Source organism: Cydia splendana, chromosome 16, assembly GCF_910591565.1.
Source record: "Cydia splendana chromosome 16, ilCydSple1.2, whole genome shotgun sequence".
Taxonomy (NCBI): domain Eukaryota; kingdom Metazoa; phylum Arthropoda; class Insecta; order Lepidoptera; family Tortricidae; genus Cydia; species Cydia splendana.
This window is the reverse complement of record NC_085975.1, coordinates 6,402,436-6,419,922: the sequence shown is the minus strand read 5'-3', so window position 1 is coordinate 6,419,922 and position 17,487 is coordinate 6,402,436. Positions and strand designations below refer to the sequence as shown.

Genomic DNA, 17,487 nt, shown 5'->3' with positions numbered 1-17,487 from the left:
GGTAACGGTAACGGTAATGGTAACGGTAACGGTGGAAGAAAATATGGAAGGTGTCAATATCGTGTGTGCTAAATTTCAAACTTCACAATTAACTTAGGGTGCGGTGCATGGTTTAGATAAACGAAATTCCAAAGTAATGATTCAGGGCAAAATAATGCACGCTCTTCAAACTATTCTACAATTTTTTTCATTATTCGTAGGTACATGTCCCCATGCATGCATGCATTCGTAGGGCATGTCATGTCATGCCCTCTCGCGCATGAGAGGAGGCCTGCGCCCAGCAGTGGGACGTATATAGGCTGAAATGATGATGATGACATGTAATAAACTTATCATATAGTTGACTTATGTACACCTGCTTATTCCGATAAATGCTGTGAATCACTGTTAGTAGGAACTAGAGTAAAATTTGAAGAACTCGTCACTTTTGCACTGAGACTCTGTGCTTAAGTCTTTAAGCTTCAGTGCCAAGCCTCCGAATAAACAATGTTGTAGGTTTTATTTAAATTAACAGTAAAGAAAATAGGCATTATTGTATGTTTTTTGTGTACCTATCTTTACTTTATCTTCACATAAATTGAATTGTAACTCTCAGGTAGGTACTTTATTATAGTAAGACGATACAATTAGGCGCAATTTCATTGACAAAAGCGCTACTAATCACATAAAATGAATGTTGCTTACCCAGAATTCCATGTGGGCTTTGGAAATTATTCGTAAGATTGACCATTCGAATGATACTGCCAGTTATAGCTAAGAGAGACCCGGCGATCTGCATCACCCTGTGGATGACCCTCTTGTCTTGATACCTCATGCTTCTCGACCAGCCATTGTTAGGGTTGAAGGTAAGGATGGCCTGAGCCATGAGGACGACATACTGAAATAATAAAACTCAATGTTGAAAGTGTCATTGAATCCAATGACAAGTTATTCAGAGAATGAACGGACTCGGTCATACAGATTCCGCTCATCCCAGACAAAACACTGGATCTAATAATATTCACTCAGCGAGCATTCCTTTTTTTACGTGGAACTGGAATAGTATTTTAGCGCTGGTTAGGCTACCAGTTAAGGCATGCGGTTTCTAACCCGCAGTAGCGGGTTTAAAGCCTGACTCTTAAGTATGAAAATATAATTTGATGTTTAGGTACGTAGACCACTTGCTTTTCACCGAAGGTAAGCATCATGAGAAACCACTTCTCTAAATAAGACAATAGTTTTTCCTTTAGGTTAGAAGGTTTGTTCGCGTATTTAAAACCAGTGCTTGCGCCAATACTTGGGATATCTAATGTTGCTAAAAAAGATTCCGGTCTACTTTAAGATGCAACCGGGACAATGCTGATAAATTGTACTTTAAGTCTATCCACTTGAAATAATTATATTACCTACGTGCTAAGAGTTAAAATTCATATTGTCGAAAGTAAACAATACACCGGTTACAAAGTAAAAGGTACTTACCCCAATTGTACAAAGATACACATGTTGAATGAAGTGTGATGATCCAGGGAATATTGCGGCTAAGGTGATGGCAGCCATGGCCACTGCACCCAGCACCCAGTGCGTTATCGAGTTAATCACATTCATGCACATAATGAAACTAGACCGCTCTTCATTTTGCTGACGCATTTTGTTTTCTTTTTAGTTTTATTCACTCAATAAACACAAAAAGATCGCGATATAATGATATTTATATTGTGTCAACTGTTACTTTAACCGGATGCGCGTTTACAATATATGATGTACGGTTTTGGTTTAAGTAATGTCAGTCAGTTATCGATATTTTTGGAGATAAGTAAGTACTTTTCACGATAACTCTATTGCATTCTCCGTTACTATCTAGTATCTACATCAAAGAGGCCACTTACACGATTGGCGCTTATGTTATAGCGAGGAGTATTTATATGAAAGTAGATTAGGCACAGGCAGAACAATATAAAATATGGCAAGGTGCATAATTTCTCGGAAAGCAATTGCTCCAAAGGTTTAAATTGTTTTTTTTTTTTATGTACCTATCTTCATCGATTTTTCCAATACCATTCGATGTATCGATCCGGTCGACCGGTCGATGTTTTTTTACTATTTTTGTTTAAAAGTAACTTTGCACATTTACCATTGGAGGTAACTGTGTGGGCCTTGATTTCCTTCGTTTGTGACCTACTTAGTATGTAGTTTACCTACTTAGTTTGTCCCGGAAAGCAAAATTGATGTAGTGAAACTGCTGATAGAGTCCATTAAATAATGAAACACTGTTTCTTGAATTTAAGACTCCAAAGACAAATAAATTGGTTCTAGATTCTAAAGGATATTTGGATGCTAATAAGAGTGATAAGAAATAATGTGTCACCCCACATTCATTCTGCAATAAGATGTCAACTCAATAATTGACGCTTGAAGTTGAAACTTTATTGAAAAATCAATATGGGCTGACACACTTTTGCTAAACTGCATCCATTTTAGGATATATTTCTATCATGAATTTAATTTTTAACAAGCAGAAACGTCTGCGAGCGATGCTATTAAGATTATTGATTTGTTATTATTGAGATTTCTATTATGGTTAAGTAATCAATAAATTTTCAGTAATCTTTTTAATCTAATCAAATGTGGAATCATTACATATCTTTCAGCTCTAATCACAGATGTGCAAATTGCGGAAAGTTTCCAAACAGTTGGAAAAGTTCTCGGAAATTTCTTGAATTTTCATAAATAAAATATATTTAAATTTTTTGTTCGGAAACTTTCAATCCAAATACACAAATACAAATATGTGAGAAGTTTCCCATGTGGAAAATTTCACAATTTTGGAAAGTTTCCTTCGGCACATTAAATATTATTATTATTATAGGGACATTCTTACACAAATTGACTAAGTCCCACGGTAAGCTCAAGAGGGCTTGTGTTGTGGGTACTCAGACAATACTTCGCGGCGCATAGCGAGAGATAATACGTACCTATATAAGTAATTTGCGCCCCAAAATCCCGTTGTAATTTGTTTCTTTCCGCTAGTTTTCTTTGTGTTTTCTATGTGTTTCCCCTTTTGTGACATTATACATAAAGTAGTTCTGGCTTTTTAGTTTCTTTCAATCAACCCCGCCCTTCAGTTACAAAGAGACCGGACGGTATGTCCCTGGTCCCGTGGAAGATGGGACGGGTGCTAGTCTGGGACGCCACATGCGTCGATACACTGGCACCGTCCCATCTACCAAGAACTTCGACCAGGGCTGGGGCGGCTGCCGAGGCGGCTGAAAACAAAAAGTTTTCAAAGTATCAAGGTCTCGGCCCCCAATACCATTTTGTGGCATTCGGTGTCGAGACACTGGGGCCGTGGGGTCCAAGCGCTCATGTTCTTTTTAAAGAACTGTCGAAAAAGCTGGCCGATACCACCGGTGACCAGAGAGCTGGCAGCTTTCTCTCGCAACGCATTAGTATTGCCATTCAGCGAGGGAATGCTGCCAGCATCTTTGGCACAATGCCGCGGGGGCCTTTTTTAGATTTACTTTAGTTTAGATTAGTTTAGTTTTTAATTTTAGGTAGTTTTTAATTTTAGATTTTAAATTTAGTTTTTAATCTTTTTATGTTACTCATTATACTGTATTATTTTTATCGAACCTTATAAATTAATCTTATAGGTATTTACATGTGTTAAGACGCTTGGTATAATAAAAAGTAATACTTAAGTACAGTAACGAATAGGTAAATAAAACTACCCTTCTGAGAAAAATTATAAATATTAAAAAAAAAAAACGATATAATTATATATTATATAATATACAAATACTTAAATATATAGAAAACATCCATGACTCACCCAAGTAACACACAAGCAGGATAATAGAGTAAAATTATCATCTTATTCAAATTAAGATTGCATAAATTTTGTGTATAAGCGGTGGAAATTACTAAATTCGGAATAAGAAAATATGTGGGCCTAGTGGGGCCTATATACCAATAAATGCTGAATAAATTTTGCATAGTATCGGTTTTGCATATTAAAGCTGAATAATACTTATTTCTTACACAGTTAGTCAGACATTATTCAGCTTAAAGCATTTGTGGTTACTAAAAGCTGCATAATAGCAGCATTAGCAGCAATTAGCTGTATATATTTTGTGTCGTGAGATATTAAGCAGACAATATTAAGAAAAATGTGATAGTGGCTACTAAATGCTGTAAAGAAGCGTCGGTGAAGACTTTACACTGTATAAAAGCGATTGCAATTTCTGTTTTAATGCTAGTTTTTGAATAAAGGTGGACGCTATTACTGGAAGCTGTAATGAAATCCACATATTATTTGTTATTCAGTAGCTGCATATATGGGTTAGTTATGGCTTTTATAGACATAACGTCTGAATAATAAATACTAAAACAACACTTATACTTAAGTTATAGCGATTTTAGTACACATATACTATCTTTTCTTGCTAAAAGCTGCAAAATGAACGCAATGAGCAGCGCTATTCAAACTACTGCTTAGTATCAACAAATGCGCGGTGGAGAGGGTTCCGTAGCTTTATAAGTTTATACACGGTCAACAGTGCTACTTGAGCCTGTTTGCTTTGAGCTTGAGCGTGTTTTTATTTTATTTTGAACGCATCTTGCGTATTTATTCTTTAATCCAACCATTATTTAAAAAATCGAGGTATAGTTTTCTTAACAATTCTCTTCGATTGGTTATTTTACACAAGATGCATTGTCGTTTTAATGACGTAAAACAATTGCTAGCTACCATCGTAAACACTGTTAACTGACCATTTGCATACCTTACTGCAACGAGATAAAGTTTACCAATGGCAATTTAAGGTTGTTGCTAGTTGGCAAACAAGGTGGCAAATGCTAGTTATTGATATTGTTGCATTAAAAACTTGTAGACTGGACTGGGTATGAGAAAAATTAAATAATCACCCCCATTAAAATATAGCGAAATCGATTCTCCACAATCGATCAATCGATTTTGAACAGACTGTTTTTAGATTTCAAGTGGGTCTACTCATACCCATCCCACACTATACTCGTACTCATACCTAAACAATACTGCCCATACCAAACTATACTTGTACTCATACCCGTGATACCCGCTACTAATATACCCGCACCTTCGCACCTATACCATATTCATATTCATACCATACTCGTAACCACACCATACTCATACTATACACATCTTCGTACTCACTTCGTACATCTTTGCGTATACCTTTACCTACTACATATTTGTCGGAACTGATAACGGAAAAAATAACTGTGTAATCTGCCGTGCCCCCAGATTTATCATATAACTTAAATATTATATCGCGTTTATAATATTAGTAGGAAGTAGGATTGAATATTGCCCGTGTTACATACCTATAATGTTTCTCATCAAACTAGTGAGGATCTATGTGGTTTTTACTATTTGTGTACAGAACCCTAATAGGCTTTAAGATTGAGAAAACAATTACTATTATACTGATGTTATTCAAAACTTGTTGTTCTAAAACCATTATTATATAACATGTAGCTTAGTAACGCGAATAATGTGAATGCTTATTCAGAAATTTAGCACAAAATACCTGTGGCAGCAGCTTATATTCAGCACAGTCGGACGCCATTACGGTTGCTCATATTCTAACCTCTACAATTATATAGGAATTGAAAATGAACTGAAAATCCCATTTTTATTCATTTATAAAACTAGTTTTATCGTAGCATAACTTGTTAAAGTACATTTTCTATCACTAAAACATCTAAACACCGCAAAAAAAGTACAAATTTAAAAGTGGAGTAGTAAATTTTCTATATTTACTTTTTAAACAGTGCATTATTTACGCGGCGCTTTAAAATTTTAAATAAAATGTATATATATATATTAACAGTAAAGTTGCATGCGCAATGAAATTGATGTTATGTAAACATCAAATCAATATATGGGTAATGTCCTCCTTATTTTGTATTCACTTCAGACACTACACTTTGACACGAGTTCACAAATTAAAATGGAAGACAAATCATACACAAATAGCTGAATATATTTTCTGTAACAATGCACTTTTGAACCAAAAGCTGCATAACGTGTGACTAACTGAGTCATTCTATACAAAGCTGGATAACTTTGGTTTAAAAGCGGTATAGAAGCTTTTGACAGCCTCTATACAAGTGTTATTCAGCGATTCAATGTGTGGGCACACCCTTATACAGCTATTACATTACTGTTATTCAGTAATAAGCGGCGCGGGCTAGCCCACTTTGCGCCCAAACCTTCTGTATAACGTCTGTATAAGCGCTTATACAGACGTTATACAGCTACCTTATTCAGCATACAGTACGGAATGCTCTATTATTCAAACAATATTCAGCTACTTTTGTGTTACTTGGGCAGGAACAAATATCTGTATTCATCACACAAATAAATGCCCTTACCAGGATTCGAACCCAGGACCATCGGCTTCGCAGACAGGGTCACTACCCGCTAGGCCAGACCGGTCGTCTGAGTACATTAGTAGGTACATATTTCTAATTACATAGATACACCGACCGGCATAGTATTTTTACACTTAATCCTCTTTACCAATATTATCCAAAACTCAAAACCAACGAAAATGGTAAAAATCCAAGTGAAAACTTTAAGAACAACGATGAAATTAGCGTTATCAATCCACTTTCTGAAGGACCCTTTATCGTAGCCGTAATGTAGACTTGCGGCGGCAAGAAATAAGGTTGTAATTCCAGTGACACCATGCACGCATTTGCTGGCAGTTGTTATGCTGATACCAGTTATACCATAGCTGGGAAGTTTGGTAGCAAGTGATGTCATCATCCCGTTGAATACGCTTATCACCGTTGCTATCAAGGCACATAAACCTGAAATAATCATTTTCTATTACTGACTGTACTCTAACAGCAAAACTCAATTGATCATCGGTATATCTTATGTCTGCCGCACTCTTATGGACGCTGTTTAAACCATCGTTTTATTGATTAATGGCCAATGATGATGATTGCAACAAGATTTGCAAATTGCCATTTAACAGTGTTGACGATGATGCTACAAAAAAGTACTACTTACCTATACAATTAAGTGTCATGATGACCAGATGGTAAGTAAGGTATAATGTCGGAAATGTAAAATTTCTGATAGCATTTCAAGTGCTTATACATTATGTTCTTTAGTCACTATCAGATGGTAAATTAATGCATTTTACAATTTGTTCTGATTAATATTTATAAGTTAATGGTTACGTAGACAACAAAAGAATATGTTTTGAACAATTGAAGTAATTAAACTAATTAAGATTTGTATCGTTGTTTGTGTTTTCTTGTACGTTTATCAGATTGTATTTGCACTTTCAATAAATACTCACCATCAATGGCATAATAGCTTGTTTTAGCCTTGCCTTAGCCTTTGTGCTGTTATCACAGCAGCACTAATGCAGGTAGTGCTTGGTTTAAAAACTCGACATTTAGTGCGTAATCGATGAAAATGAGATGAAATGATGAATCGAATAGCTAAGAATAACTAAAATTTTATTATCAAGTGTTGACTTGAATTTCAATTCACATCAATTAATATTACCTAGAACTCCATGAAGAGTACTAAAATTTTCCTGTTTGTATTTGATCACTTCAATAGAGCCAACGATGGCCAATACTGCTCCAATCATTTCCATGGCCCAGTGGACACATCGTCGGTGTTTTAACTTTAAGTAAATCGACCAGCTGTTGAACTTTGACAAAACTAGTATTCCTTGGCTCATGAACAGTTGGTACTGAAACGCAATTTACCAATTTATTTGTAGTCATAGAAAAATAAATAAAAACTGCAGACTTTTTTCAAGGAGATGGATATATCTGATCTATTTCAATAAATGTCGCCTGATGACGATTAAACTAAAATTAAAGATGATGAAAATTACAATCGGATTAAAAATGCTTATCTTTGGTAACATAAAGATCACTATAACACTTTATAAAACAAAGTCTCCCACCGCGTCTGTTCGTTTGTGTGTATGTATGTTTGCGATAAACTCAAAAACTCCTTAACGGATTTTCATGCGGTTTTCACCTATCAATAGAGTGATTCTTGAGGAAGGTTCAGGTGTATAATTTGTTAAGGTTTTATGTAACCCGTGCGAAGCCGGGGGCGGGTCGCTAGTAGTAAATAAGTTAACATACTTACCTAATCAGTTGCTATATTAAGTATTTTAAACTTAACCAGCTAATCGATATAATATAATACATTTAACAATATTAACTTACCCCTAAAACACATAACACTATATGCAACTCAATGACGGTTAATTTTGTAGATCGACAAGAGAACCAAAGACATATTACGACCACTAAACTACTAAAAACGTGAGATAAAAGATTTATAGTAATTTTTAAAGTACAAAACCAAATGGATTCATTTTTGCTTTTAATTAAATCTGTGTTATTATCAATTTCACGCATTTCTTCAAATATTGCAACGTGCTTGCCTGTCTTTGTCTGATTTTCGATTATGTGTGGATTAACGTCGTCAGTGTTTAAATAATGCGTTTTGGAGAGGTCCCCTTCACACGTAGACTGTCAACTCCTCTTTTCAAAAGGGCTTATTTCTCTATGAATACCATACAACAATAATCCCTTTTGAAAAGACACTCCTCAACTGTTGGAGTACCTCTTCAACATTGTTGACACGAACGTGAGATAACTTTCAGTCGAGTCGTTACCGCCTAGGGATTACAAGAAAACATTTGAGGAAAATTAGTTTGGTAAATAAAAGGATTGATACCGGGTAGTTCCCACAAATGAGGATTATGTTAGTTAGTCCTAGTATGTGTACATTTGTATTAAATTATTTTATAATTATGGTACGGAAATAACAGGAAAATGGAGGTTGTAATTCAAATCAGGCATTCTTTATACGGGAAGTATATGACTCGTAAATAGGGAATGCAAATCGGTTATTTTCGCTTATTTTTTGTATGGAAATTATCGGTTATTAACCGAAACCGCGGTTATTTCCATACAAAAAATAACCGATTTGCATTCCCTACTCGTAAAGCAGTAAGTTTGGGTTTGGCGCTGCCGCATCGAATGTGTTCACAAGTTATCTGTCACCATCAATGAGTGCATGTTGATTAGTACGTAGTATCAAAATTAACGTATCAGATTAACCGTCAAAAATATCTACCGGTTTCTAACAGCCTAACAAATAGATATGAGTCCCTGTATGTAGAACAAATAGACTGTAACAGATACTTTAGAACGCAATCTGTAGAGATATATTTCTATTTGGAAAAGTACCGGCAGATATTTTTGGTGCGTTCTTTCATACGCTACTATTGAGGCTGACTGTACAATGCTTAATTCTGTCTTTAGACATCCATCATACACTAATCAATCAGAATGCATCGATTATCAATAAAATAAATAAAGATCTGACACGGCGCGGATAGTCCGCCGGTTCCTCTCTCTGCGGCCCTGACTGCCGGCAGCTTCGGCCTTGCCCCGCTGCTGGCGGCACCCTAGGTTAGGTTTTTTTATAATGTGTTTATATGTATATTCTATTATTTTGTAAGTGTTTTTATATTTTACTTTTATATCCATAAATAATTAAAGAGAACAATAAATAATAAAACATAAAAAACAACACATTTTTTCAAGCTTTTTATTTTGTACATTGTTATTTTACGCAACAATTAGTAGATACATTATTAAAACTTGATTAAACTGGTAAGCTGCAGTTAGGCACTTATTGAAAAACCAATTAGTTTTTACATTATTCCTCTTGTAGAGCCCTATTTCTTATAAAATGTACCCACTTTCACACAGTAGTGTCAATTACTCTGTATGTATTGAATGTGTAAGTATGTCTATATTTTAAAGCATACTGGTATAATATCTAGGTAGTTCTATAGTATTATTGCATGCAGTTATCCGTCAGATAAAACTACTTAATTTTGAGTTTAATTGCGTTCTGATATCGAATGTAAAAAGAAAACTTTTTTCATTATATAGGAGAGAACTGAATAAGATAATAGTTCCGTGTTATAAAGTAATATACTTACCTACTAGAGATAAGATATACACGGTGTGGCCTGTAACACGAGCAAATAATTAAAACATAGATTGTACTCCTCAAACGGTGACACTTTTGTTCTACAACTTTTAAAAATTATGAAGTATTTAGACTCCCTATTTTTCATACAAAATAAATATTATTTTCAATGGACGCCATCGCCACGCCATATTATTGTGATTGACGTTGCTTGTCACGCCTTAAACATAACAAAATTCGCAATACATTGCGTCTTAGAATAAACTTTAAAGTGTATTAAAAATCAAACCACAAGTTATTTTTAAAAGTCGCTGAACAAATGTTGGTCAGTTTGAGGAGTACAGCCCACAGTTAAATTTTTTGCTCATGTTACAGGCCACACCCGGTATAGTTTCTGATCTTCTGACATAAGTAGATATCTAATATTTTATCTCATTAGTATTACGTAACAAAATTAAAGCGTATTTTTTTGCATTTGTTCAGCACAAACATATACATCACAGCACTTGATATTACTGTGAAAGTGGGGAAATTGAAGACTATGTACTTGTAATCGCAGTTTATAATACCTAAGAATACATAAATACTTAACAGCCTGTAAGTAAATGCACTATACATATAAAGTACTATTTACATATAATTTTTCTATGCCTAATAGAGTAATAACTCTTTGATAGTTGACATAAATATAAACATACTATAAACGTATCACTATTCTACATAACAGAGGTCCTACCGCGAATCACGTTCGAGGTGTTGCCTCCCTGTCACGCTTACGTACGAATTTGCAAGTGCAACAGGGAGGCAATACGTCGAACCTGATTCGCGGTAGGACCTCTGGCATCAACCTGCAATTGTTCTTTTATATTGGATTTAAACATAAAAAAAGAATAACAAAAATATATTCTTGTTCAAAATATTACACAGTGTTTCTTGTGATCAAATAAATTAAAAGAAATACTACTTTTCTTACTAAGGTACCATATTATACTCTATATACATTCTGCAATACAAGGATTTGAACCAAAAATGCTAAGGTGTTTATACAAAACTCCTATAACCTCCCACGGGTTTAGGTAGTTTTAATAAAATCACAAGTAACGTATATATATTTGACATTAGCAGGTCCAGTAGTAAGCAAATCATTTTAAATAACAGGTGCATGGCCGTCAAAGTAGCCTAATATGGATAGGAACTACCTCCTAGTCCACTTAACTACATTTGCGTGGATATATAATCCACTATAGTATAGACATCATATCTTGCAAAACACACAGTTCTTATTCTTACGGAATAAAGCTTTGTGATAAAACGTCATAGTCTAATTACAATTTCCGATTTTACATTCTTATGTAAGCAAAGTACTTATAACTGCCAAACTCATATAAGTAAACGGTGTGCAATTAATGCAATTATATAAAATAGTTATTTCTTAGAGTTATGATCAATCACACTAATTATGAATTCAGTTTGATCATAAACCTAAGAAAATTTCAGCACTGCGTTTTTCAAACTACATACTTAATTCCAACATTTTTGACGTGAACGACGGATATATCTGCACCGTAGGTCCAAGCCCGAAGACGGATTAATCCGTCACAGACCACAGAACAACATAGACCTACGTGCATAATTATGCTTAAAGTGCAATTTCACTTTTGACACTTGTGTGTTTGATACGGCGTCGAAAAGGCTAATACTAAGTTACATTATATTATGTAATTCATTTTTAATTTAGCCTCCTAAGACTCAAAGTCATTTTCGCAGTTTTTAATTTGGAACCTTCTTTTATTCCATTATAGTTTAAAATTCGATTTTAATTTGTTCTTTTTAAAGGAACTCGATCAGGACTTAGGAGGTTAGAGTATTCGTAGGCAACGCAGCGCTGAAATGAAATATCATAAGAAAATTATAATTCATAACGCAAAGAATAACGCAGTTGTTTTTTCCTACTATCCACAGATCGACTTCAATTCTATAAACTGGAGATCACAAAACTACTAATACTTATTATACTTAATCCTTATGCCTAGTCTACACGAGCTTAATACTAGTCAATTACCAACAAATCTCAAACATGTAAGATTCATGATTAAAGTATGAATATAGACTGTATCAAGCCCTCATAAACTCTTCACATCCACATTTTGAAACAGTTATCTTAATAACGAACAATTCTTTCCATAAAGTTATGCGACCTAAGAATAAGCCATAATATGCATAAATTTAATAACTGTGTTGATAAATATTAATATTTCTTTAAGAAAATGCGTTTTTTACACAATGTTTCATATTCAACTAATTTCCTGATGCATTTACACAATGATTGACGTTCTTGGAACTGTAAACTGATGAGAAGACACATTGCCTTTTGTCTTGTTTTATGGTAGACTATGAAAAGATATCTGCATTTGATCAATATGGCACTATGTATTTCTCTTCAAGTTTTTCTTAAGACATTAAACTATCTGCGGATTATAAAAGAGCGTTTTCAAACTGAGTAATCTTATCAATTTCGACTATCGACCGCGAACACGATGCTCTCGATATCGAATCCAACATTTAATCTAGTCTAAATGCACCCTCAGGCTAAACAGCTGAAAAGACTGGCATACGGCCATTGGAACACCATTTAATATAGGAGGCATGTCGTGAATCGTAGTGCAATACATATTAAAATCACGTTTGACATAGCTGAGAGAGTAAATCTTACCGACGCCTGCTTTGATTACCTATCATATATCATACACAGATGTAGAACAAACATTTAATTAAAAAGCAAGACAATTCAGAAAAAGTTCAAAGAACAAAATGTGGAGGTCATTACAAACATCATAATTTCATATAAGTAAATTTGGCATTTGTGATGACATTTCCACACTTTGCCGTAGAAATACAATTTGCCAATGCCATGCAATGAGTTTGGTCCAACTCTAGGCAGGTATATATTATTGTACCCTTACAACTCATTGTCAAAATATACTATTTATAATTTATGGCAATTTCACATGAAACCAAAACGTTCGTTTTCCATTAGCACTCGGTCCTGGTGAGATTATTCAGTGTGCGCAAGGCTAGTGCAACATTACACTATGTTATAGATTACGTATTCTCACTGTGCGTCCATTTATCACAATACTGTGTCAGCGCCTGAGACTTCTTTCTTTCTGAAAATAAATGGACTTTTTAATTAGTGATAAAAGATTACATGCTGCTTTTTTTAAATGAATATACAGTGTATCGCATTCAGTATGATTCAACGAAAGATAATTATAGAGGACCTCAAAAGCTCCGGTTCGGCCCTATGTATGTTTATCGAAAATTAATAGTTTCGGGGAAATCAACCTCTATCATTCATGCGGTTCAATCGGTAGCTCTATCATTGGCCTTCATTTGGTCTGTACTAAACGCGACACAGTGTGTCTTGAAAAAAAATCATAATATAAATAACATTCAGAAAATTCGTTACCGAAAAAAAAAATTCCTATAAGGTATTTTCATTGTGACAAGTTAGGAATTCAAGATATTTTAAGTAGGTACATAAAATTAGTTTGAGTGTCTTACTTCGTTTACCGGCCATGGCAGGAGCGGCAGCAGTAGTCAGCATAATACGGGTAGTGGCACAGTCGTGCCTGCACTGCCAGGGCGCAGTTGCTTAATTTGTCTATACATTGACCTGGAATTATACAAAATATTATCAGTGAAATAGAATATCTGGCGTTCGAGCCGGAAATTGTTGGAGACATGAGAGACTTCTGAAGACTTTCTGGACTTATAAAAACCTTAGCGAACTCGGCGTTGTCGATTGGACAGAAACGGCTTTGGACAGAGAAGCATGGCGGTCTTTGGTGCCGGAGGCCAAGATCCGCGGCGGTTCGACTGGTATGATAACTAACGCTGGGCATTGGGATAGCCCAGCATACGTTGAAATCTTTATCTAACAACTTTCCTTTTTTCCTAGTAATAGTAAAATTGTGTCTTTTCAAATAAATGCTTTATTTATTAAAATATGTTATGAAACTATAAACACCCACCATTAGCAGTTGTCCGGTCTCTTGTATTCTGCGTGTTTGGATTTTGATTTCTTGTCACCCGCTGTTGTGGGTCTGTAACTGAAATACAATCGGTATGATTTATGCCTACAAAAATAGTTACTACATATTTCGTTTCAAGTTCACGAAACAATAAAAGATGCTTATTCTGCGCTTTACATTAAATCCTAGGTCAAATTATTGGCAAACCTCAGATGGATCATTGTTGTCTTCCATTACAAAATTTTAATAAGTAAGTGCCTACCTATTTTTTGTTAGAAATAACTAATCGGAAATGCAAAAAGGAGTAGGTAAATAAATCCATTCAAACCTAGCTGCAGCTCTCAAAACCACACTGATTAGCGTTATTTACTGCGTAGTAACTTCAGTTAATTTAACTTAGGAATTTATGAGCCGGAGACATACTAACCAGCAGGAGGACTAATGACCGCAGGCCTGACCGCGGGCCTCGTCGAGCAGCGAGCGGGCACACACGTCCGTCGTGCTAGAGGCCGCTGGGTGCTGCACTCAGAGTCGCGCGCCGCACCCTCCGCGCCGTCCGCCCCGCCGCGCGCGCACCACACGGTGCGGCTCTGGATTCCGGCCTCGCAGGGGCCTTGGCACTGGGGAATAAAGGATAATTCAGAGAGTGCATTTCGTCTAGCGTGTAAGCATGTACGAAACTAATATGAATTATATGCCAGCGTTCTAATACTTAATTATGGAACTCAGCAGGTATACTATAAAGATAAAGATTACAAGGGTTTTTGGGTCCCTTACGCTAAAATGTGACGTTCCACGAGTGAAGTTGTTTTATGGCGATCGGCATTTACGCCGTTATTAACGGCGCTCCAATGTTAATGCGCAACGTAAGCGCGTACCACCATAATGTACATTTTTACCCGTGAAGCGTCACAAATATATACATAAAACTTGTATAGTATAAAGGAATGTTTACCTCGCTCCAATCACTCAGGTACCAGCTAGGAGCGCAAGTGCCCCCGCAAGCTCGCTCAGTCTCTGGCTTCGGTGCGCGGCACGAGCCGTCCCTCAGCCTGCGCCCGGTGCCCCCGATGCAGACCACTCCGCGGACCTGGCGCCCGCTGCATGCTGCTGAGCAGGGGGACCATTCACCTGGAACATGTAGAGAGATCGACTAAGTAATGTAGTTAAGGAGACTTATGATTAGTCAGTCGTTGAGCAAGAATGAAAAAAAAACAACTTGTACAATGCAATTGTAGACGAAATAAATCCCCAATGTTTAACTACACTATAGATGAGGGAATTTGTGATGGACATGATGGTTTTATAAGAGTCGTATTTAGGGTCAGCTAGGGTAGCACATCGAGCTTTTCGGAATTGGATTCCCTCACCCACAAAACCAGCTGACGCACCTGAAAGCATAGTTACTTGCTCCTTACCAGTGAACCATTGCGCATCACACTGCTTCCTCACAGGGCAACTTTGTGATGATGCTGGCGCACGGTGATTCGTACAGCCGGCTGGGTCAGCACATCGAACTCCTCGAGACTGGACACCACCGCCGACACACCAGCCAACACACTGAAAAATTACCATTATTTATAATGTGTTTATATGGTGTTATGCATTTAAAAATATAGTTGAATGAAGAAATTACTAACCTCAGACCACTCAGTATACAACCAACCCCCACCACCAGAATGACTAAACGCTTGTTGACTTAGCGTCGGTCCGATCTCATTGTCAGACGCGTTTCGTGCAAGCGATATAATTGGGCCATCATGGAAGGAATCAGTCCTGTCTCTCGGTCGGACCTGACGCCTAGTATCAGGTCTTGGAGTTTCGGTGGTGACGGTTCCATCGCAATTGGGAATGTCGCAAAGTTCGCTGCTCGGAGGCATGGGAAGGGGGCATTTCTGGTCGCTGACCTGTAAATCAAAAGGTCTTTTAAGTATGTCTGCACTAAACGTAGCTTTTTTGATTTGAGTAAACAGTAAGGAGCTATATACCTTAGTAATTCCTCGGGCATGATCTTGAACACAGCCAACAATTCTTGTCCGGTGGGCAGGCCCGCAAACCGGGCAAGGTCCCCATGCAGCTGCTCTCCACCTCGGCGGGCACGGAGTAACACCACACCGGCGTCGACGCGCTGGAGGAGCACTCCCCGCGCAATGCACTGAGGAAACCTCTCGATCACGGCCGGTCAGTTTGTCTACTTCCACACATCTGAATTTACCAATTTGAAGACCTCCACCACATGTTCGTGTACATTGTGTAAATGAGAGTATCTTCCATGTGAATCTTCTTTCTCCAATTGCGTTTGAATCCGCTTGGTTCTCAATAGAATTCTGATTATGATTTGGTTGTCGTGGTAAAGATGGATCTTGAATGGGATGATCAAGAGCCCTAGTGTGGGACTCGGCGTTGTAGTGCCGATGATGTCGTTGGGGATAATGAGGCTCTGGAGGGCTGGCTGTTGGTATGTCGTTTGTTTCATCAGGTTCCGTGTCGGTTAAGTATTCATACTTTATGTTCGGATTCGGCTGAGTATACAGGATCTAGAAAAAAGGAAGGTCAGCTCAGTCACTAAGTAAATACGTGTATGTATAAGTTGTTAGTCGGACTAGAGATATCAAAAAAATGCTTTAACTTGTCGAACAGATTAGCAAACTGGTGGTGGTTGTAGTGCTGTAAAATTTATGCAATGCCTTCTTTCGTAGACAAAAACCTATTGTTGCCTTAAAGGATTCACCCTAATGAATCCTTTAAGGCGGCTTCTAAAATAAAGCCGCCAGTAAAGTAGGTACATTACTCTATTCACCATAATATCTACGGGATGGTGGAGAGGCCCGTGCGCGAAGACAGCGTCGAGGCCTGCGGCGCGCGAGTACTTGAACCTCGCGCCTGCGGCCTCGTACATGCCGGGCGCGCTCACGGCAAACTCGCCGTTCATTATGTAGGACCCGTTCGTCACTTTCAAAGCTGGGGACAAAATATTTAAGGTTAATTTAGCTTCTTTCTTACTGGAAACTCACATCCAGTAAAGCATTTCTAATCTTTTTTTTTACAGAGACCGACTGAAATAGCAAGACACGCTTCCGTGAAAATATGATGGAAAATAATTATGCACTACATATGTAGTACTATCACGATCTAGGAACAACGAAAGTATACGAGTATGTCGTATTGTACACTTTGTATTAGAGGCGAGAGAGTTTTTGCCTTACTTTTGCGAAGTGCAAGTTAATAAGTAAAATGTCTTTACTAAAATCGTTAAAGATTTTACACAGCTGGTAGTATTTTATAGTTAACGTAGTCCCGTTGTAACGTAATCAATCTTAATCATTTCTTTTTTACATCGAGGTTCCGACGAATTTTTGTTCGTTATTTCAGTTACCAGATTTTCTCTATCGAAACCGTAAAATTCTAAATTTCGAAAACAAAGAAAAAGGCATC

General features: G+C 36.8%; 2 protein-coding genes across 4 annotated transcripts in view; both read right to left on the bottom strand.

The window, feature by feature from the left end:
• The window catches only part of LOC134798156 (uncharacterized), a 199,567-nt gene extending 197,730 nt beyond the window's left edge, over positions 1-1,837 (bottom strand). Inside the window, exons 1-2 of the mRNA XM_063770497.1 lie at positions 1,459-1,837; positions 685-877 (exon numbers count right to left, since the gene is read on the bottom strand). Of these exons, the coding sequence (XP_063626567.1) occupies positions 685-877; positions 1,459-1,626 (361 nt within the window). The 5' untranslated portion in view covers positions 1,627-1,837. The remainder of the gene's footprint in view (positions 1-684; positions 878-1,458) is intronic.
• An 11,748-nt stretch (positions 1,838-13,585) lies between these two features.
• The window catches only part of LOC134798144 (thrombospondin type-1 domain-containing protein 4-like), a 179,119-nt gene continuing 175,217 nt past the window's right edge, over positions 13,586-17,487 (bottom strand). For all 3 annotated transcript variants that reach the window (XM_063770481.1, XM_063770482.1, XM_063770483.1), the window contains 8 exons: positions 16,853-17,013; positions 16,041-16,589; positions 15,693-15,959; positions 15,471-15,612; positions 15,008-15,183; positions 14,480-14,672; positions 14,053-14,130; positions 13,586-13,694 (listed from right to left, as the gene is read on the bottom strand). In XM_063770481.1, the coding sequence (XP_063626551.1) occupies positions 13,588-13,694; positions 14,053-14,130; positions 14,480-14,672; positions 15,008-15,183; positions 15,471-15,612; positions 15,693-15,959; positions 16,041-16,589; positions 16,853-17,013 (1,673 nt within the window). In that variant the 3' untranslated portion in view covers positions 13,586-13,587. The remainder of the gene's footprint in view (positions 13,695-14,052; positions 14,131-14,479; positions 14,673-15,007; positions 15,184-15,470; positions 15,613-15,692; positions 15,960-16,040; positions 16,590-16,852; positions 17,014-17,487) is intronic.